This window comes from Netta rufina, assembly GCF_964035555.1.
Source record: "Netta rufina genome assembly, chromosome: 1".
NCBI lineage: Eukaryota > Metazoa > Chordata > Aves > Anseriformes > Anatidae > Netta > Netta rufina.
Window position 1 is genome coordinate 130,948,579 of NC_140123.1, and position 22,264 is coordinate 130,970,842.

The 22,264-nt window shown below is 37.5% G+C and overlaps 1 protein-coding gene across 8 annotated transcripts in view; it reads left to right on the forward strand.

The window, feature by feature from the left end:
• Positions 1-607: 607 nt before the first annotated feature.
• The window catches only part of ABCC9 (ATP binding cassette subfamily C member 9), a 75,435-nt gene continuing 53,778 nt past the window's right edge, over positions 608-22,264 (forward strand). For 7 of the 8 annotated variants that reach the window (XR_014618709.1, XR_014618710.1, XR_014618711.1 and 4 more), the window contains exons 1-8: positions 608-736; positions 2,089-2,126; positions 8,298-8,463; positions 11,080-11,221; positions 11,587-11,708; positions 12,808-12,974; positions 13,635-13,877; positions 19,321-19,515. Coding sequence is in view for 5 of the 8 variants with exons in the window: in XM_084292015.1 (XP_084148141.1) it covers positions 8,319-8,463; positions 11,080-11,221; positions 11,587-11,708; positions 12,808-12,974; positions 13,635-13,877; positions 19,321-19,515 (1,014 nt within the window). In the remaining 3 variants the exon portion in view is untranslated. The remainder of the gene's footprint in view (positions 737-2,088; positions 2,127-8,297; positions 8,464-11,079; positions 11,222-11,586; positions 11,709-12,807; positions 12,975-13,634; positions 13,878-19,320; positions 19,516-22,264) is intronic. The other variant, XM_084292012.1, reaches the window with a different exon arrangement.

Here is a 22,264-nt window from a genome sequence, read left to right on the forward strand (position 1 = left end):
GCAATTGTATGGAAAATTATATCCCTGGAATAAACATAACATTTACTTTGAATTTTATTTCAAGATTATTTGTTTTCAATCTATTTCAAAAGAAAAGCTATCCAGTACTTTAAGTGATAAAAAAGTGGAATTTCTTCTGTATGTTAAGCGGGAGAGTCTGGAGGGATCTAGGGTAAAGTGAAATATCTGAGTAGACTTATGCTTTCTCTTTTGCTCAAGATGATGGACAATGTACAAAATTATGTTGTCAAATTCAAATTAACCAAGCTTAATTCAAAAGAATTCAAAAACTGCAGCTCCCATGCCTGCCAAAAGTTAGACTACCTTGTCCAAACCAATTATTTCAGGATAACCATCTGATAATAGCCTGCGCATTGCAATGCAGCCTCTTGGATTCTTACCACTCCAGCGAGTAAGAATGAAAATAAAAGCAAGCAGAAGAAATCCCAGGGGACTGTAGCTTCAGGCGGCGAAAAATTGGTGCTTCTTGCTTGCCTGTCTCTTCCCAGTTTCCTGCCCCCTTCGGCATGTGAGAAAGACAAGCAGAGTTTGTGCGCTTTGGAAACTCGATAGGAGGCAGCAGCTGATCTTCCCATCACCAGCCTAAAAATAATCCACTCCAGGGCTTGGAGCTGCTTCACTAAGTGGAGGAAAATCCTGCCACCGGGATGATATTGATCACATAGCACAACCGAGTGAAAATTTGGGTTGGTATTTTGTTTTTGTGTTTGCAAAGGTAAGCTACAGAGTTTGCTCTAACATTCAGCAAGCAAGCGGGGCATGCAGTGTCCCCCCCCCCCGTCATCCCCCACTAACCGTCTCCTCCTCCTTCCCTTTATATCTGTGGGACAGGGCTGCTCCTTGTTCTTTCCTGGGATTACAACTCAGATCTGTTTTTCTTTTCCTTTTCCATTCTCAGGCATTCTCAGGCTTTACAGTACCCTACCGCTGATGTTTTCTTTGCTGCTGTGCACAGGGTTATGTTTCTTTTTTTAAACCGTCCTGTCTTAGCATGTGGAGTCATAGGTTTTGCAGCAGGCAGCGTAGCACGCCGATGGTTGAAATCGCATTGTGTTAAGGAGCTTACCAAAAAAGAAAAAGCAATGTCTTAGATGTGTGAGAGCACTGCAGATGTTTGTGTGAAATACTTTTTAGCGTCAGTATTGTGTTTAGCAGCCTTGCTGTTGTGATTTTCTCTGTGTTTGGGGCCTGATCCAAAACCTACTGAAGTCAATGAGATACTTTGCTTTGACTTCAGTGCAGTTTGGATCGGGCTGCTGGTATACACCAGTTAGTGATGAGAATGCTGACAAGTATCAGAAATTCATCACCTTAAGGCCCAAGGTAACTGGGACAGTGCTTAGCAAGGAAGCAGGGTATATCTAGGGTAGCTGGTCAAAGCCGAAATAGAAATGGAGAAATTTGGTACAGGATCATTTGGGGTAAAAGAGATTTTAAGTGGGCAGCACTTTTTTGCCATTGACTTAGCAGAACTCTTTGAAAATAGTGCATATCTATGGATTGCAGATTCCATTATATCAGGTGCTTTTAGGGAGGTAAGAAAAAAGAATTAATAGGTTTACACCTGGAAAGAAAAATGATTCAGAGCACTAACTGAAAATCCATGGCAAGTTAGGCCTTCCATACTGCTTATCCTACCTAAAAATAATTTGATCTTTGTTAAATTTTCTCTGTGAATTTCAGGAAAGAAGGAAAAAAAATCTTGCTTTTGTAATGACTCCATTACTGAGAAGTTAAAAGCCAACTACTTTCATAAGACTCGCAGTATTTTCTCCATCCTGCATCTGTGTACACATATGCATATATATATATATGTATACATGTATACATGTGTACTTGTATATATGCATATATGGGCATATAATGCAAATTCTAAGACCAAAAAAATATGAACTGAGACCCAAATATGCTCTGTAAGCTGATGTATTTTAATCAGGAAGTGCAGCTATTGATTTTATTTTATTTTTTAAGGCAACTGAACTGCTGAAATAAATACTTTTTTAAAGTTCCATATTTCCCCCAAGCAAGGTCCACCTGAGAACTGTATTTATGCTGTTTTCTTTACAGTCATATCTTGCAGAGCGTGCAGAACAGTGATAATCCAGGTAAGATAAAACTCTTGAATATGAAGATTTTTAAGCCCAATTTTAAAGTCTTATTTTAAAGATAATTAAAATGTATTTATCTTATTTATTTATTTATTTACCTATTTATTTATTTATTTATTTATCTTATTTTAAATATAATTAAAATCAATTTTAAAGATAATTAAAATGTCTGTAACTCTGTAACTCCAATTCTAAACAGTTTTGCACTCAGGCTGTTCTTATTGTTTTTATGGAAATTTACATTTTCTGCCATTTTCCTATTTTATTGTTTTCTATAGCTTATGTAAATTATCTCAGGAATTGACTCTATGCATTAAGGATACCAATTTCAATTTGTTAAAATGAGATTTGTAAGTGTTTAGGTTAAATATTTCATCACATTCATGCTTAATTTGTTGTCCTTTTACTTTTTTCTTCCCAAAACGCTTTTCTTATTCACAATGAGTATACATGTATGTTCCTAAACTCTTTTGCACTGATTTCTGTTTATTATATTATGACAATGTCTGTACACCTTAACTCAGAGCCGGAAAGTCTCAGTTTGCCAGTGATGGAGATTTTTTGATGAAAATTTAAATGCTTAAAGGGCATAAACTTTTTTAGCTATTTCATTGGAGGGTGACCTGCTGTTAGTTCACATCCTCATTAAAGTAAACCAACAAGGAATCAGATTGCCAAATGATGTCAAGGAGAGATGAAACTGTCCACTGGCACCATCATGGACTCATCCTCCTGACTGTTCTTTTCATTCCTCTACTCTGTGAAGTTCTGCTCATTGCTTTAGCTTGCAGCAGACTGTTTGCAAAGGGAGAAAGAAAAAGCACCACTGAAAATCTGTAACTAGTTCTACTGTTTGCAAGGACTGAAGTTAAACTGAACAATTTGTCATTAATTTTGAAGGACAAAGGCCTCTCATTGTACAAGTGATAAAACAAAAAATTACCAGGTATTTGGCAGCCTTACTGGGGCTGAATGTAGCTGCTACCCTCAAATAGTATGCACTTGTTAGCTGAAGATCTTTATCACATTACTGCATTTCTCCTGACTGAAATGCTAGGTTAAGCCTAGTGTGCTTGCCAATGTTATTATAAAGTATACCATTCCTACTATAATTAGTAGTAAAGCAAATATATAATGATATCCTCACTTTGGTGCAATCAGCCCTGCATAGCTTGGTGGCCTACTGTATTCAGCAGAAAGAGAAATTATCTCTGGGAAAGCCATTTTTGTAATAGCCATAATACTGTTTTCTGAAATGAGTGTTAGGATCTCAACAGGCATCCTGAAAGGCTACTGCTACTTGATGAGAAATAGTGGTCAATAACTTCAGATGTCCAAAAAATTTCAAAACAACTTGTTACCCTTTCATCTGTCCTCTCCTGAATATTTATGTCTAGGTTATGCATTCTGTTGTTTTGTAGTGGCAGTTGGACTGCTCCCGTTTATTGCAGTCATTCCTGTACACTATACAAAGCCATCTGCCTGTAAATAAGCCTTCAGCTACAAACACTACAAACTGAGTAAGAACTTAGAAAAAAGGTCTTGGTAATTCATGTGAGAAGAAGAGGTCTCTGTGCTTTCCAGAGGCTGTCCCTTCCTTTGGGACACATAGGTAAAGATTTGCTAAGAAACCAGTGGACATTTCCCTGCTGTGCTATTCCCCATGACTCATAGGTCCTTGAGTTTGTCCTAAATGAGCTAACATTGAAATTGAAGTATGGCAGCTGCAACAACTCAGCACTGATCTCATCTCAGGCTTGCAGCGAGCAGAGCTTCTTGTCTTGGAAAGAGTACCGTGGTAATAGAACACCGTTAACTCTGAGACAGAGTTAATATATTCATGGTTCCCCATTGGACCTTGTAGAGTACAACAAAGCAGGCAGCTGCCTGGAGCAGCAGGCTGCTGGGGAAGATAAAGCAACCTGGCTTTGCTGCTCGATTCACCTACATACAATTCCAGGAATTAGAATCTCCATGCTGCTGCCAGTGTCACCAAGGATGGAGGCTTGGCACGTGTAGGAGGGCAACTGTGATAATGTCTCTGAGTTGCAACAACCTCTGCTGTTCTCTCTACCATCCCTTAACAACAGAAATCTCCTCAAATCTCTCCTCATGTGGCTCTGCAGCCCAGCTTCTCCTCTTTGACCCCTCACTGCATACATACTGCAGCCTGAAAAGTTTGTCTCCACATCTTTGGTAAGGAGAAAAGTTAGCTTTGGCTACACTGTGTGGAAAGCTTGAGTGAACTTTGTATTCTGACTTGCTTAGAGCTAACTCAAAGAGCTTCAACATGGCTATTCATTTCAGGCATAAACTGTTTTTCAGTGTGGCCAATATTCTGTCTTTGGCAATGATAAAGAACTGGTGCTTGGGAAAAAACATAAGAAGTCTTTGGAGTATTTAATTATGTTATAGCATGATGCTTAGCACTGCGTGAAACAAGCAGCACTTCCTCATTTAGGCAATATACCTCTATCCATCTCTCTATAGGTCTAGTTCTAAATGAACCCTAGCATAACCTTACTAAAGCCAATGGAAGAAAAGTCTAATTATTAATGAGGAACCCAAATTTGGTCAGTGGTCATTCATAAATGTGTTTCATCTTCCTTTCTAAATCCAGCTGTAGTTTTGATGAGTTTTAGCATTAGGAAAAACTACAATTCTTGATATTATTTCAAAATTTGATGTTCTTCCATTTCACATTTTTGTTCTGTGAAAAGAAACTTTATGGTATTACAGAACAAGAGGGATTAGTGCTTTTTCATTCTGCCTTTTATCGGTTATATGCAGGTGAGATCTTCCAAGCTATCTTCATTTCCAGAATCAGTTTTTTGACTCAAAATTTTCAAATGTGCATCTGTGCATCTCCAAAGTCTATGTACATGAGTTTTCCAAAAGTCAGAGCTAGGTCTAGTGGTTTGGGCCACATGGGCAAAACTGGGGAGGTTGTATCTGATCTTATCTGATCCGATACCTTCTGCACCTGAAGTGGATGCGAAAGGAATGCTGAAGTGGTTTGTTGCTCCCTGTGAGGGACAATTATTTCTCTGCCTCTAATGTAATGCAGTGTATTTTCATACATCACTATTCAAGACACAAAGAACAGCTAGCAGCCTGTCTTCAAACACCAGAAAGCATCTATGAAAGCTGGCATGTACCAACAGATGCAGTACATCTCCTCTGTGGGTCCTCCATTCACAGTCATAGTTCAGGTCTAGCTCAATGACAGATGGACAGTTGGAAGGAAGGAAAGAAGGACGGACGGACGGATGGACAGGAGGGCAGACCACTGGAATATTAATGTTTCCTGATGATCAGAATACTTTAATAGATTTTAAGCCTTAGGAGCATTAATAATGGCGGTCACTGGATGTGCTGATTAAAAAAGAAGTGTTTTCTGATTTAGTAACTTGGGAATTAATGGTCAATTACTTTATTTCATTTCATTGACAATGCAATCTTTTTGATTGTGTTTTTGTTTGTTGGTTGGTTTATTTTAACAAACTAACCAACCTAGACTCTGATTTCTCTCATTTTAAGAGAAGAAAATTAAATTCTAGCTCTTTGAACCTGTAACAAAAATGTTGTAAATAGACTGCTTATACGTATCTTGAAAATGATCATCAGTATGACAGACACTGTCTCTCTGTATTGGTGTTAATGACAGAAACAGATTCTTTCCTCAGCTCTATCAATGTACAAAGGATGGTTGTTTTTAAGATAGTATATTGTTGGACATACTCCACCATAAAACTGAGCACAGCAAAGGTGCTATGCATCTTACTTGACAGCTTCTAGGGACCACTGTTTGAGGTGTAATAAGAATCCTCTAGAAACTGATGGTTAGGTCCTAGCTAGCAGAGAGCACTCTCCATGCAGATAATGGCCTATTCTTGCATGGGGACATCTACTGCCTATATTCCATTTCACTTCCAGAAAAATGGGAAGAAAGAAAAAAAAAAGGCAAAACAGTTTCCCTTAGCTTCTCTTGGACACAGTTTTAATCCTTTCTCCCAGATTTATATTTGACCAGAAGCCAAAAGCTACACTTGAAGTCAGTGATTCAGTACTTGTTTGAACCCAGGATCCCCCTGCCCTTCAGTACCAATCCAACAACTAGACCACAATAGCATCTTATGCTGTCTCAGAAAAGAGCCCTATTTGTGGGAAAGGGAGGAAAATTCCCAGCAGAACTCCCTTGGACTTCTGACCTTCGATAAAAATGAGGAAACAACACTTCTGATTTTCAAGAGATTATCATTACCATTATGTTTCTCTTAAAGGAGACATGTCAAGCTTTTACAAATTAAAAACAATCTCCTTGTAGTTTTTTTTTTTTTTTAAGTTATTTGTTTGTTCTGTTAATAACTCTACAGACTATTTAGAAAGAATTCATGAATTCAAAGGAATACTTATTTTGCATTATTAAACATTTAGAATTTTGAATATATTTTATATTAAAGTATAATGTCAGATTGATAGTGGTCATATCATACTATTCATTTTGGAGATTGGGTCAAATTCTCCATCAAATTTTGTTCTACTGAAAATTGAGTGGGTTACCCATCATCTGTTGCACCACAGTAGGTACATGAATTCATGTTTGCAGAATGTGGTCCACCATATGACCCTTTGTTATGCTTCACTTCTGGTAAATCTCAATCCACGAATCCCTGATATGTTTGGAAAAGGGGTTGCATTTATCACATTCTTTTCAATTAAACTCCTTTACATGTTTCAGTGATATATTTCAATATGGATTACGCTTTCTGGACCCAGCAAAAAACTACTTAAAAGCAAAAAAGAGGGGATTAGCAGAGGTTCAAAGTGCTTCTTTGATCTCTGAATTCTTTTGAAGATCTTTGTATTTGTGTTCTCTCCAAGGTAGTACTTGAGTAATTTATATTTACCTTGTCATATTTACCGTTTTTAAACAAGTAAACCGATAAAACTAGTCTGAACTATCTAAGGAAATAAGGAAAGCATTTTTCCTCATTGAACTAAACTTTTCTTTTTTAAATTGTATTCATGTATTTTTTGCATGTCTTTATTGTTCTGAGTATGCAAAACTCTTTAATGCCAATGTTATTACAGAAAGATGCATTCACCAAAACATACAATATACTTCGCTGAATTAAAGGCATTCTTTTTATTTAGTGTGTAAAATTTGAAAAACAATGTTGTAAGCAGATAAGTTTACACAAGCTATTCTACAGCACTACATTTCTGTGTATAGGTTTTGGGAAAAGAAACCAGCAATGAAACATTTTGGTGGCAATCTTCTTTGATCTTCCTATAAAGAAGAATAAATAAATAACTAATGCACAGGGTGATAAAAGCCAGAATCTGGCCATAACTCTGGGTCATATTGTAGCCCACACTCTGCAAGCATGAACGCGTGAGCTTATCTTGGTGTACAAAGATAATCTCATAAGAAAACATGGAAGCCAAATAGTGGCCTAGATGAGGCTAAGCATGTGCATAAGGATTTGCAGGATCAACAAGCATGAATGCTGATTTACTGCCCATGCAATCTTCAATACAACCTACTTTGATTAAGTAGGTTCGCACTTTGTCTGGAATGACTAGTGTATATGATCACTGTTGTTCAATGGGACAATGAAAAAATGCAAAATATCAGGGAATTCAAAGCTGCTAAACAAAAGGTTCAATGTGCTTGCACTGAAAATGTGCAACAAATCTTATGAACAGAAAAGTTGCGCAGAGTGTTGTCTCATCAAAGAAAGAGTAACACACAAGATTCAGCTAATGTGAACTTGAGTTTTCTTACTAGAAGTGAAAGTATTTTTTCTCAAAAATTTCTTGTTCTTTTTCCACATCCTCTTATGAATATAGAGCACTTGCAGTCTAACTCTTGTGCATATAATGAACACTAGAAGACATTGCACAGTATATTTAATTAATGTATATTCGTTTAATATATTTAATATAAACACGGCCTTCTTTCCAATGTGCTTGTACTTGAACAGGCCCCAGAGCATTTTCAAAATACCAGAAATTTATTCTTTGTAAATTGCTCAGTGTGTTCCTCATGTATCTCCCTCTCTCTCTCTCTCTTTCTCTCTCTGTATGTAGCTGAAATAAATGTTAGCAGTCTTGGTAGTCAACTCTTGCTTCAACATGTCTCTTGTATTCTCTTTTTTGTAGTAGCCAGACCTTCTGGAAGCCATGAGGCTTGCATTTTGTGGTAACGACAATGCTTCAGCCTATAACATCAGTGCTGGTGTTCTTAGAAATGTCTGCTTTGTGGATGCCCTCAACTTGGTTCCCCATGTCTTCCTGCTTTTTATCACCTTTCCAATTTTGTTCATTGGTGAGTTATTCAGTGGAGCTGTGCAATCCTACAAACACTTGAGCATGTGTTTAAACTCAGACATGTTTACATGTGCCTAGAGGCCAGTGGTGCTAACTGCTGGATGCTTTGTATTTAATAATTTTTAAAAAGAAGAGAAAGAGTGGTTTGATCCAGAGGACCCGGAGCAAACTCACTTGACATATTGGGAATTTTAGATACAAATCTGAAGTAAGAAACAAGAAAGATGGATGAGAACCAGAAAAAACAGTTTGAAATGCTTTGAAACTCCTCTCTGGAGAGGCTTTCTTCAGATTTGAAATTAGCAACTTGCAAACTTTGTTATTTATAGATCCTATAAGACTTAAGACAGTGGGTCTGAATTCCCTTGAAGTTATGCGAATTTTGGAGAATATCTTGGATCTAGCAGTAGGAGAAATGTAGGAAACTTTTAAAACAGAATAATTCTCTCTTTTGCCAATATTTGGAAGCAAAGGTAGAGCAAAGGTTACAATCTTTGCCTATGGGAATGAAAATAATAAATGATAAATATTTCTGGGCTAAGTGGGCTGGTGAGCTAAGACACTTAATAACTAGCAATCAAAGCTATTGTAAGGTCCAGAGACTGAAAGCTAATTAAATAATTAAATGGGGGAATAGGAAACAAATTTTAACAGAAGAGTAATTAAAGACTGGAGAAAAAAAAAAATCAACAACAAAGGTTATGGAGCACTGCATCCAACAGAAATCTTAATATCAGTGCTGGATCTTTCCCTGAGGTAAGATGTAAGCCATCCTTGAATTACAGGGCTTTCTGCAGAAGTGTTTGAAACCTAGTACAGGGTCTGAGGGCTGACATTATCTTTTACAACTTTCTGTGTTGTATCAACTTGTAGCAGGCTCCTTTAATATTTTTACAGGTATTAGCCAATTAATTTTGAAATAGTATTGCGACAACTAAGAATTCACTCTGTTTTCTAACAATGTTAGAAATAAAACATGGTAGCTTAAATTATATGGCATGCAATTATATATGTGTGTGTGTGTGTGTGTGTGTGTATACAATTCTTTCTTTTCTATTTTGTACCATGATAAACAGGAGAAGTAGGTGTTGGACAGAGCTTTAAGAGCCAGCTAGAGTCCACAACATTGACTGAATCTAAAATTGAAAACTGATGATGAAATGTGTGCAGATTTATGTGCAAAAGGAAATAAAAATGAAAAGCAGCTTGGAAGAGAAAAGATAAAAGCAAGGTCAAAGGAAGACATATTTGACTAGGAAAATCTTTGGAAACTCTGGAGAGTTCTTGAGTTAGACAGGGAGAAGAGAGGATATTTTGGTCCTGCACTACTTTGCATATTAAAGGATGAAATGGTGATAAACTGATGGTTTCCAAAAATGAATAAACAAGGGTTCTTGTGTATGTCTTAGTCACCTGATGAGCCCTATGCATTATGAGACACTACCTCCATCCATGGCAGGGACTTAGAACTAGATGAGCCTTTCCAACCCAAACCTTTTTATGATTCTTTCATTCTACGATCCTTGTATATCAAAGGTATATCCTCAACTTTAAATTCAGTTCTGCACCATCTGAAAGAAAAAGATGGAAAGCTCATATCCTAGTTAAAAATGTTTTTTGTTTGTTGGTTTGGTTGGTTGGTTGTGTTTTTATTTTTTTACTTCCCCTAAAAATTGGTGTTCTTGAGTTTCTCTCTGTGAGTTCCAGAATTTGCCGTATAGTAAAAGGGACATGTACGGACCAGAGCATTTAGACTGAATGGTTCAGGACAGGCCTTTACCAGAATGAGAAAGGACAGAGGACAAGTTGCCTTACAAAGCAACATGCAAGAAAGAACTTGACACCATGAGAGACTAACCTCTGATCAAACTTCAGTTCCTCACAGCACTGACACGTCTGTCAGGTCCCTGGTGTCCAGCTTGTTTTCAGGTTACTGGCTTAGAGACAATCTTCTCTGAAGAGGATAGTTGATATCTGAGGTGATGAAACTGAAATAGGTTTCAAATTTAATTCATTGATTAAATCAGCTGAGTTCTGGTAGTGGAAGCTTTGAATGCACAAGGCCAGGCTGCGCCAGAGGAGACTGGGAAATGGCTGCCTGGTATCCCCTGAGATAGTGCTCCCAGCCAGGCCTGAGAGAGACATAATAAATTTTATTTGTTTGAAGTAAATATATCTCTTTGAGGCCTCATTGGAGGATGTATTTTTATATCAGTTGGCAGCTTTGCCTGCTCTTGATCTGTGGCTGGGAAAAACATGACGACACCACCATTTCAGTTCTGTCAGCCCCTGTCATGCGAGGGAGAGACCAAGATATTCCTATTGTCTTTTTCATCCTTGTTCTTGGCCAGGAACCTCTTCTCTTTGATTGCTATTTTGGAAAGTCTGTTGTCCTGTTGTCTGCAGGGTCAGATCTAAACTATGGAGGGCTACATGGCGACTCAGACACTCCTGGGTCACAAGGGTAGGTAACAACAGGTCTTGTAGCTCTTTTATGATGTTGATAGTTGATTTGCTTTTCAACTGATGAAGCATGACTACGGCTTAGAATGGATAACCAGATCTCTTGCTGGCTGAATGCTAACTTCCTTCCTTCATTAATATTATTTTCCAGGCTGGGGAAGCCAAAGCTCCAAAGTCCAGATTCACCACAATACATGGCTACACTTCCCTGGACACAACCTACGGTGGATCCTGACATTCACTCTCCTGTTTGTACATGTGTGTGAAATAGCAGAGGGCATAGTTTCTGATACGTAAGTGACAGTGATGGGTGGATAGCCAAGTTAATCAAATTTGTTAATGTACACTGTTAACATGTGACATGCTTGCTAATATGTTCTAAAGAGTTGCTTTTTTTCCCAAAAAAGATGGAGCATCAATTCAGAAACTCTTGATTTCAATGGGGTAATGAAATGACTGTTCTTAGATAATTGTTATTCTCCTCTCAAGCTATAACAGTAAGTAAATATTGACAGAAATTAACACATACACATGGAGAAAAAAATGCTACTAGGAAAGTCGTATTTGTCCTCTTAAGTAGTTTAACAGAATACCTAGCAATGTAATATTGGGGAATAAAGACACCAAATTCACTAACTTAAACCTCATTTATTTTCAGACAAATGAAATCTCGCCATCTCCATCTCTTTCTACCAGCTATAATGGGATTTGTGGCTGCTACTGTATCCATAGTCTATTATCATAACATTGAAACATCTAACTTTCCAAAGTTACTGTTAGGTAAGTCTGAGTCTGATATTTCTGTACTCTTACAAAAAGCAGTAGGTTAGCCAAAGTCAGCTTGCTTAGATTGAAAAGGAAGATGAAATCCAGAGGAATATTAAAAGTAATTTTCTGCTCATAGAACTACTATTGCTGTAGGAGTTACTACACCTTTTATTAGGTACACAGAGAAAACTATTTTTAAAAATAATCACAAAAGGGAAAGCACAGTATGCTTATAGTATTTCTGGCATGAGCTTTTAGGTGTTCTTTTTTGACACTGCTCACTAATTTTGGGGAAAAACTTATTCAACTCAAAAGGGCTATTTTGAAAGGCCATTTTTAATAGTAATCTGTTCACAAGCCATCCTGTGCAGATGGCTGTTGTTTCTCAGCATCTATTGCAGCTTACTCTGCATTTATCCAGTCTAATGAATGCCATCCCTTGCTTTTTCCAAATACGATTGGCAGGTAGGGGGTAAGGAAGGTATATCTTTGAGAAACACAGCTACCTTGTATTCATGACATCTATCTCAGTCAGAAGGTGGTCAGAAGAATTTGACTAGACAATGAAGGATAATGTTTCATGGAACTATACTGTCCAAATTACCTGTATCTCAACAGCCTGAACTAGTAATTGTCAGATACAAACCAGGCTGCAGGATATAATTAAACTATGTATACTTTGTTTCAAAATAAACACATTTCCAAATGCACACCTATGATGAACCCTACTATTTCAAAGATGCAATAAGATATTTGTCATGTTAAGTGATTTTTACTTAATTTTAATAACATAGTTTCCCATCAGATTGTCTTTAATGGACTTTTTAACTGTGCAAAGACTCAACATAGTGGATCTCTTTGAAAGGTGGTAGCCAAGAAAAGTAAACAGTGACTTGTGAAAAGAAAATGCAAAGTAAATCTCATGATCCCCATCTCCTGACTTTGGCTGACATTACCCTTGGCCAGCCTGCAGGCTGGTGATACAGAAGATCACCATGCTTGCATCGAATTAAGCTTAAGAATATTTCTGCTTGAGAAAGCTACAGCTTCTGCAGCATTATCATAGCTAAACTATGTATTTTATAATGATGCATGTGCACCTGTTTTACAGCTCTCTTTCTTTATTGGGTAATGGCATTTGTCACCAAAACAATCAAGCTTGTCAGATACTGCCAGGATGGTGTGCCTTTTTCTCAGCTGCGTTTCTGCATCACTGGAATTATGGTCATTCTCTATGGACTGCTGATGGCTGTGGAGATCAATGTTATTCGAGTTAGGGTATGTGATTTCGTGATCAGGTTCTGAAAAGATATCTGTAGTATCTCAGGGATGAAGATGGATCATTAGTCCCAGTAACTGTAACTTGTGTCAAGTTTACATCCAACTTTGTCTTATCTATGGATGTCTCATTAATTCTGTAGAAATCAATGGGACCTGGTGTCTTTTTTAAATATATCCTTGATTTAGGCCCTAGACTTGTTATTATGTGTGCATATGAATATATATACATACAGAGAATACATATGTGTATATAGATATACAAGCATATTTGTGCATGTATAGGTATGTGTGTGTGTAATCTGTACAGTATATGCTATGTTAATGCAGATAAACTATATATGCATAAACAAGCATATGCTTTTACCCATTGTAATTTAAAACATATACCAAGAGTTCTTTTGTTGCTATTCAGACAGAGATAGGTGGTACTGGTAGGGTATAGTGGATTGTCTACATACCACAGTGGTCAATTATTTGACAGTTACATTGTCAAAATGGAAATACTCCTGCTTAAATGCAAATGTATATTTGATTGTAATGTATAATTGCTTTTACATGCAAATTTGTCACTGCAGTTATATTATACATATTTTTTACTAGAAATTGCGCTTAATAAGATAATTCCTGGGGACATGCTGTTTATTATCTTCTTTCCAGAGGTATGTATTTTTTATGAACCCTCAGAAAGTAAAGCCACCAGAGGATCTACAGGACCTGGGGGTGAGATTTCTTCAGCCATTTGTCAATTTGCTCTCAAAGGCGACTTACTGGTGGATGAATACTCTCATCATATCTGCTCACAAGAAACCTGTGGACTTGAAGGCAATTGGGAAGCTCCCAATTGCAATGAGAGCACTGACAAATTATGTTTGCCTCAAAGAAGCATATGAGGAACAAAAGGTAACCAGAGATGTCCATGTCATTGTTTTGGCTTTCAGAACCGTAAAGTCACTGTGAATTTCTTCTGCTTCTATGAAATCCTGGTTTTAGGATTTTTAATTTAGGACTGTTTGTTCCAAGGTCAAACTTGGCATAGGAAGTTCTAATCCAATAGTTACTTTTTGGTTTTAAGTGAATTTACAGCAGGGGAGAGTTGCCAAATTGAGAGCAAGAGGATACTAGAACCATAACAGAATGATCACTTGCTAGATTCCTCTTTAAAAAGGAAAGCTTTGTTTAAATATTAGATATTCATGACAGCATGTTAATTTAGAAGTGTATTCTAATGATGAGTATTTTCAACTGGAAATACTCATCTTCACTTTCTCCTTAGAAATTCTGCCTTAGAAATGTTGCATGTTTAAGTAAATGTTGTCCTTTACCCTTGCAAGAGGGTACAAACTCATGGACAAACCTGTCTATATGACGTAAGGGCTCAGCTGTGGTTTTCCTCTAAGATGCACATTGGAAGGGGAGCAAACAATTAAGAATGTTAATGCAAGGGGAAGCTGGAAAGAGCAGCGCTCTCCACCCAGTAGCCGGTGGAGCTGCAGACTATTCTGTGGTCTCTGATATGAAGGCCTAATAAGTACAATTCTTTACATTTTAATAGATTGAGGTTGCTTCTTTTGCCTTTTGTAATGGATTTTTAGGCTATCAAAGAGTCAAAGACTCTACTTTAAGCAGAAAACTATGGAGTCATCAGAATTGGGCTTTTCACACCAGAGGAGAAGTGCATCTCTTAGACCAGCTCCTTAAAGAAGCATTTGGTGCCTAAATCTTACTTAAAGAGACCAATGAGCCTTAGACACATACATACCCCTGAAGAGCTCAGTCTTGTTCTTTTCTTTATCACAAGCATACATGACAGTGCAAGCATTTGTCTGTAGCTCATTTGTATCTTCAGATACACTGTGCCTGCACAAATACGTGATTCAGATTCCAAAAGGCAACTGAAGTGTGTTATTGCTCCTGTGCATGAATGCAAGCATTCAGTGCATAGCTTCCATCAATGTGCACCACGAACATATGAACACTTGCAGAATTTTGCCCATACATTTGCATGCACCTACATTTATAAAGATGACTTACATCAGATTTTTTTCTTCCTGTTGGTTTGCATAAATGTTTGAAGTCTCAAGGTTATGATAGCCTCTATTTGTGCTAATATTCTAAAACAGGCTGTAACCCTTAACTGGTATTTTATAGACAGTGTGGAAGTAAACCAAAGTGCTAAAAGCAACATGTTGGTTTTGTACATGGCCAGGTTAGAAAATAGCCACAGAATTTGGCAGGTTGCACGGTCTGCAATCTGGAATAAATGCTATGTCACTGTCTCTGTTGACAGGGTGGATTTTACACTAACCTTCCACAGGTGGTGAGAGGAGCCCCCATATCCGCTGGATTAAGTTGGGTTACCCCTGCCTGCACCTGCAGAGATCTGTTCTCATCTGTACTCCCTGGCCATGTGGGAAGGCTACTGTTCCTTTCCAAAACCTTTTTATCACACCTTGATGAAAGACATTGCGCATGAAAATGAATGTTTTGTATTGTAAAATGCCTTTGACACAGCTCACATGAAGTGTGGTTTGTTGCTATGTTGTTGTTGTTTTTCTGTCCCTTCTGTCTGAAATTTAATTTGAAGGCATACCAAAAGATAAAGCAAGAGAAATTAATTAGGTTAATGACCGTTTGCTCAAAATCATTGTTTTCCTGTTCTGTGTCCCACACAGATCGGACTGTAGGCTTGTAGGGCTGAGACCAATGTTCTGTGGCTGCTATATTCTGCTAAAATAAAACGCCACTTGAGTAACGATGAAGTCTGTGAACACTGGGTGGAACCTTTTCTTCTTACCTTTGATGCCAGTAGGATCACTCCTGAAATCTGTATTCAACTCTTTTGACAGAATCCTTCTGGCTCCTACCAGATGAGGGTTTGCCCACTGACGCATGAGACACTTAGTTAACACACAGTTAACACTTCTTGGTGACAAATCTGAATTCACTATTCTTTTCTTACATTTACCAATCTGCATCAAGCAGTTCTTGGCATTGTTAATACAAACACTGCTCAAAATTATTGACTTATAACTATTTTTTTCAAAGCATCAAGTCATTTAATTTTAATATCACTTTCATGCTGCATTATATTTTATAGACTATTGAAGTCAGTTATCAGTAATGTTATCATAATATAAAGTACTTTAAAACAGTACAATAAAGGCTAAATAACTGGAGATCGACATTCTATTTGTCTGTTAGTCTAGTAGTCACTACTGCCAAAGGCATTCCAGCTCTTACAATAAGATATAGGTTGTTTGTTACAGGATTTGTAGATTGTTTGTAACAGGCAACATAAAATAGAATAATCATAAAATAGAATACAGCATATGTTCTTTCAAAGTAGAAAATATTATAAACTAACTGGTAAAACATGCTCTTTTGATAACCAAGCTTACTTAAATATGTTGTTTGAGTTTTTTCCTAAACAATGTATTTGTTTTTTCTTAAGCAATGTTTTTTCCTAAAGGATGTATTTTCAGCAAAACACGCTGCAGTTGGATTTCCTTTACTTTTTTTTTTCCATCAGTAAATATCCTAAAAGATAGACACAGTGTATTTTCTTGCTTTTCTAGATAGTCTGCCCTAGAAACTGAAATACTTGATCACTGTATTTTAATCTCACCTTTCTAAGAACTGTAACAGTGCATAGGAAGGTTGCTTCTGCAAAATAAGCTGTGGTGCACACCATGTGCATAGGGTTAGACCTTTAATGCATGTTCCCAGTTCCCACTCTATAAAAGAACATTTTGGCTGAAGATAAATAATTCTTTATTAAGATTAAGATGATAAAAAAGTCCTTAATAATATCAAACTAATCTCTCACAGACAAATTTTTGGACCAATGTACTACATGTGAGTAGGACTTGTCATATAATCCTTAAAAGTATTTTGATTGTGTTTCTGCTGTTGCTTGGTGTTGTTTGTTTTTTTTGGTAACTGTACAAGTGGTCTAGATGTTTCAAACCACAAACTAATGCATATATCACATATCCAGGAGAGATTTGCACTGTACACCATACTATACTGAAGCTCATAACATTAGGCCTAGAGGACCATTTTGTAAAATCTCTTGTGATTATTAAAAAAAATACACTATTCTTTCTCCTCCCTTCACATTAGATGCTTCGGTTATGTTGAAGTCCTGATTAAATACAAAGAGAACAAACATTGTTAAGCAGTAGAGATTAATAGTCTAACAACCCTGTGACAGATATTAAATGTCTAATGATGTTTCTATTTTTCTGTTTATAATTAATGTCTTTTTTTTTTTTTTGGTAGAAAGTTCTTTGAAGGAATATGGAATGACTTCACAAATTGAAGTGGCAGATATCAGGGAAAGACAATAACTTTAAGGCTTACATTTGATCTTATCTTTTTTTTTATTTTTTTTGTCTTTGATATACTTAGCTTGAATAGCAAGGAGGATGACAACTGCACTTGTAATTAGAATATTAATTTAATTTAATTAGTAGAATTTCAGTGAAGAGTAAATGCATTAAATGCAGTGATGACAATTATGTGAATTTTGTATAAGTAATGAAAACAGCAATTAAAATAGCAAAAAAATAATTAAAGAAATTAGAATTCATCATTACCATTTCCCAAATTTGCCATTGATGGAATGCCCAGAATAGCATGTGTTGTTGTTTCTAAAAGACGACATGCATTTTCCTAAGAAGGTAACATAACTCCTATCAAACAGTTAAAGTGCAGGTCTCTGTAGCTGCCTGGTGAGATACAGATGTGTAGGAGTCCCTGGGTGCAGAGTTGTGCAGAGTTGCCCACCGTCTGCTGCTGTGGTCTGGATTGCCCCCAGCAGCAGTGAGGATGTGGGCACAATGCAGGGCAGAACATGCATAACACCCATTCAGACCAGGTCACTCTGTCAGTACCATGGTTTCAACAGGAAAGAAGAGGCTTGAGAAAATTGCACTCTAGCTCCTATTTCTAAATTAGTTCAATGGGATTTTTAGTCTGTCTGATTCCACCTGTATTCATTTATTTATTTATTAATCTGGTTGTTTCATCTTCAAGTGTCAAAACATCTTTAAAATTTGGTCTCTGCTACCTGAATAACCCAAAGTTTGTCTGTGACATACATTCTCCTTGCCTACAAGCAACAAAAAAAGAGAATTGCTTCTGTGAAGTGGAGAGCCTGAAAACAGCCTGTTAGGTCTAGTTTGTCCCCATGCTGCCTATTTCTCTCTACTACACTTCTTGCCATTGGTTATGACCAGCCTGGTCTAATCCCTAGAAGCCAGCAAACAGTTATCTGGCCCTCCAGTACATTTGTATATTTTTGGCACCATGGGAACATTCTACCTCACTGTTGAAGTGGCACAAAAGGAAAAAAAAATGAGAAAAGAGAAAAAAAATGCATGAAGCAGACAGACAATACAGACATACTAGCTTTTTGTTGGTTAACTTGCTGGGTCAGGGGCCTGTTATTACTGGGCTTTACTTAAAATGTCTCTGTGAACACTCAAGAGTGCTTGGCTTAGGTTATAACTTGCAGGCATTTGTGCTACTTGAAAAATGACAGATGCTTTTTTACAGTGTCAAAAGCTGCTGCCCAAAGTGCAAGACAGCACTCTGCAGACCATGGATCTGTTAAATAAACCTCTTTCTTCTTAAGATTAAAAGGGCCTCAGCAATATCAGTACTCCTCTGACAAGGCTCAGAGATATCCATTGGCTGGTGTTTTAGTGCAAGAGTCAAGATATTGCACAGATTCCCAGAACTGAAGGCTCAAAAGGACCATTAGATGATTTAACCTTACCTCCTAAAATAGCCCACCATTTTCACCTTTTTGAGTGCAGTAATTAGTGATTAGCTGAAGTATAATCTTCCTGAAAGGCATCCAAGAGAGAGAAGAAAATCCAGATAAATTAAATGATGTTCTTCTCGGTGTCTGACCATATTTTTTCCCTCTCATATCAGAAGTCTTTGGATCAAGTTGTTTCACACCTACTGTGAAAGTAAAGATTATCCATAGGAGCAAGGGCTTGAAAGGTCAGACCCTTTCCTGAGCACACATGACAAAGAGCAATGTCTACATACCAGTATGCTCAATCTGTATTTGCATCCCTGTGTTCATGGGTTCAGAAAAGTTTTAGGATTTAGAGGTGAGGAACCACAGTTACCAAGAGTAGGCAGAATTTGAATTTGCTGTGAACAGTGTCTGAAATCTGCTGATACCTACATCATGTTTAGTGCTTTGTCTACCCTTAAAACACCCTGCAGGAACCATTTGGGCATCCAGACAGGAATGAAAGGGAAGATGCCACATACTGCCAAGGAGGCCTCTTGGTGCATTGACACCTTTCTTTCTGTTTTCCAGAAAAAGGTAGCAGACCAGCCCAACCGGAGTCCCTCAATATGGTTAGCAATGTACAGTGCTTTTGGACGACCAATTCTTCTCAGTAGCACCTTCCGTTACTTGGCTGACTTGCTGGGTTTTGCTGGGCCATTATGCATTTCTGGCATTGTCCAGGGCTTCCAGAACACAACCAATAACACAAATACAACAGAAAAGGTAACCCGACAACATGGATTAAAATATTTTGTTTGGCATAAGTTCTTGATTGATATCACATATTTAATACTGTATGTTCCTATATGCCTATGATCATCATTGTAATGTTTTATTATTACTTTCATGCAAATTGGGTATTTTTGGTGAAAGACCATCAAGTTATAGACCTAAGTAGTGAAAGTCTTGGGTATGAATGCAGCACAGGTACAGACGTAGTGCAGGCTTCCCCCAGCTGCCCAGCTGTCTGCCTCTTTGTGGAGTCTGTTCTGAACTTCTGGGGAGAAGGAACAGCTTCTGTGCCTCCTCATTTCAGGCAGGACACCTCACTGGTAGTGCCCCAAAGATGGATTCAGTAAGGAAGAGTCTGGGGATTCTGCCTAACTTCTGTCCATCTGTCTATTTGTCAGTCATTGACACTTTGAGCAATTTGCAATCTATTTTCCTCTGAGAGGCCAAGAGTAGTCACCCTCTATGACTGATTATTCTGCTTGTTGCTGTGATGAAATACACTGAGTATGTGCAAAGTTGAAGGCCATCCATTTTGTTCAATAGAATCCGTTCTTCTAGAGATGCACAAAAGTTGCTGGTTTACATATTTCAAACTTCACTGAGACTGCACTTTCAGATTATCACTTCCCAAAGCATTGAGCAAATCTCTGATGCAAGACATTTTCTGTCATAAGAACAATAATTTGTTAGTAACTAGTGAAAACATAAAGACAACATTTATTTTACTAGCTGACATCATACAAAATACAAGAAAAATATTTTCCTTTGTCTTTTTTAGGGTATGGAAATACAGCCATACACTTTATATAGTGAATGTTTTATATTTGAATGAGCAGATAGGTATGTAATGGAATAAAATTTTCCTCTGCAGATAACAGATTTGACTGTCATTGTTATCCAAGCATCTTCTTGGCTGCTTGCTCCTGACATTCATTTTCTTGACTGATTCTCTCAATTTGGCTTTAGACTCTCATCCAGCCATTACACTGAAGAAGCAGAGTGTAACTGTGCAGCTTATCAAATAAAGCATTTTATCATCTTTGAACCTCCACATACTGGATTTGAGCCACAGAATTAAAAGGCAAAGTACATCTTTTGCCTCAAAAATAGGTGGTGTGTTTTGTTTTATTTTGTTTTGTTTTTGCTTGTTGAACAAACAAAACATTTTAGTTTGGGAATGATCATTTCTGGATCTCAAATGTAGTAACCTGTACCTTTTTCCCTTCCTTTATCTGTTGCACTCTTCAGTGAAGTGTATTCTTTTGTTGCATTTTAATCACCACTGCCTAAGAGGAAGATTAAAATCATCAGAGAACTTGAAAGTGCTCCAAGAGGCTGGCTTGGTGACAGACAGTTACTATTTCTGTTGGATATATTTCAGAATACATTTGCTTTTAATTTACAGATTTTGATAAACTTTCCCTTGGTTGTTCTTGCTATTATGTTTTTCTCCTTTAAATTCTTTCTAGCTTTGATTAATGTAAATTACTTGAATTTTATGGATATTCTGCCTTACTTCATGAGAACCCTATATATATTGATAAAGGTATCTACAAATGGTAGTTTGTTATTGTTATCCCTACTATGTACACATGGGGAAGTTAGATTTATCTGACCAATTATGCACTTAGGCAGCCCTCATTTCAAAAAGCCTTGAGCTAGTAACCAACTCAGTCCTATTATTTCAGCAGGATTTAGGTGTCTTACAGACTTCAGCTCTTTGGAAAACACCATTAGGTGCTTATAAATGTTTGCGTACATCTATGACTTTTGGAATTTTATGGTTTAATTTGTACAGAAGATGTCTGACTGGGGACGGGAAATGATTCCCCCCAGCCCCACAACGGGTTCAGCCCAAACCCAGGCTACCCATTCACTGTGTCTTTGACAGAGGGAGGAGAGTGGAGTGAGGTTAGAAGAGAATAGGATAGAACAGAGCAGAACCAGAACAGAACAGAAAGAACAGAACAGTTCAATAGGAAGGGACCTTCAAAGGTCATCTAGTCCAATTGCATGACCACTTTAGGGCTAACCAAACGTTAAAGCATATTATTGATGGCATTATCCAAACATCTCTTGAACATTGACAGGCCTGTGGCATCAACCACCTCTCTAGGAAGCCTGTTCCGGTGTTTGACCACCCTCACAGTAAACAATTTTTTCCTAATGACCAGTCTGAACTTCTCCTGGCTGGGTGACCATGGTGAAGTGCACCTGCAAGCTCAGGGCACCTCTCTCCTCCCTGCAGTCCTCTGGGAGGTTACAGCAACCCAGAGTGATGAAAGACTCTGTAAGAGTGTAGATACGCAGCTTACCTTTCAGTATTTCTCAGACCTTTCATCTCAGCATCAGCCTGGGGATTTCAGAACAGGCTTTTCCTTTCTTTTTTTTTGTAAGAATTCCAGTAAATCCTGCTTCCAGCTGGATCGGAAATGCCAAAGGAACAGCCTTCCTTGCAGTATTTTGGTACATTTATTTCCTTCTCTGGCTGAAACAGAGTAGCACAACGAACATAAAAAAGTAGAAAAGGAAAACAAATAAAGTGTTTTAAACAAGAATTGTTTTTCCCCATAGAGGCATTTACATGTCATTTCATGGGAAATACTGGAAGCTAAAATATTTCTTTATTCAGAGTACAAAGGTAAAATAGACTATATTTCTGGAAGGAATTGCTTCCATATTGTACAAATGCAACATACTTAATATTGCAATATCAATGCAATAAACCAATAACCAATCA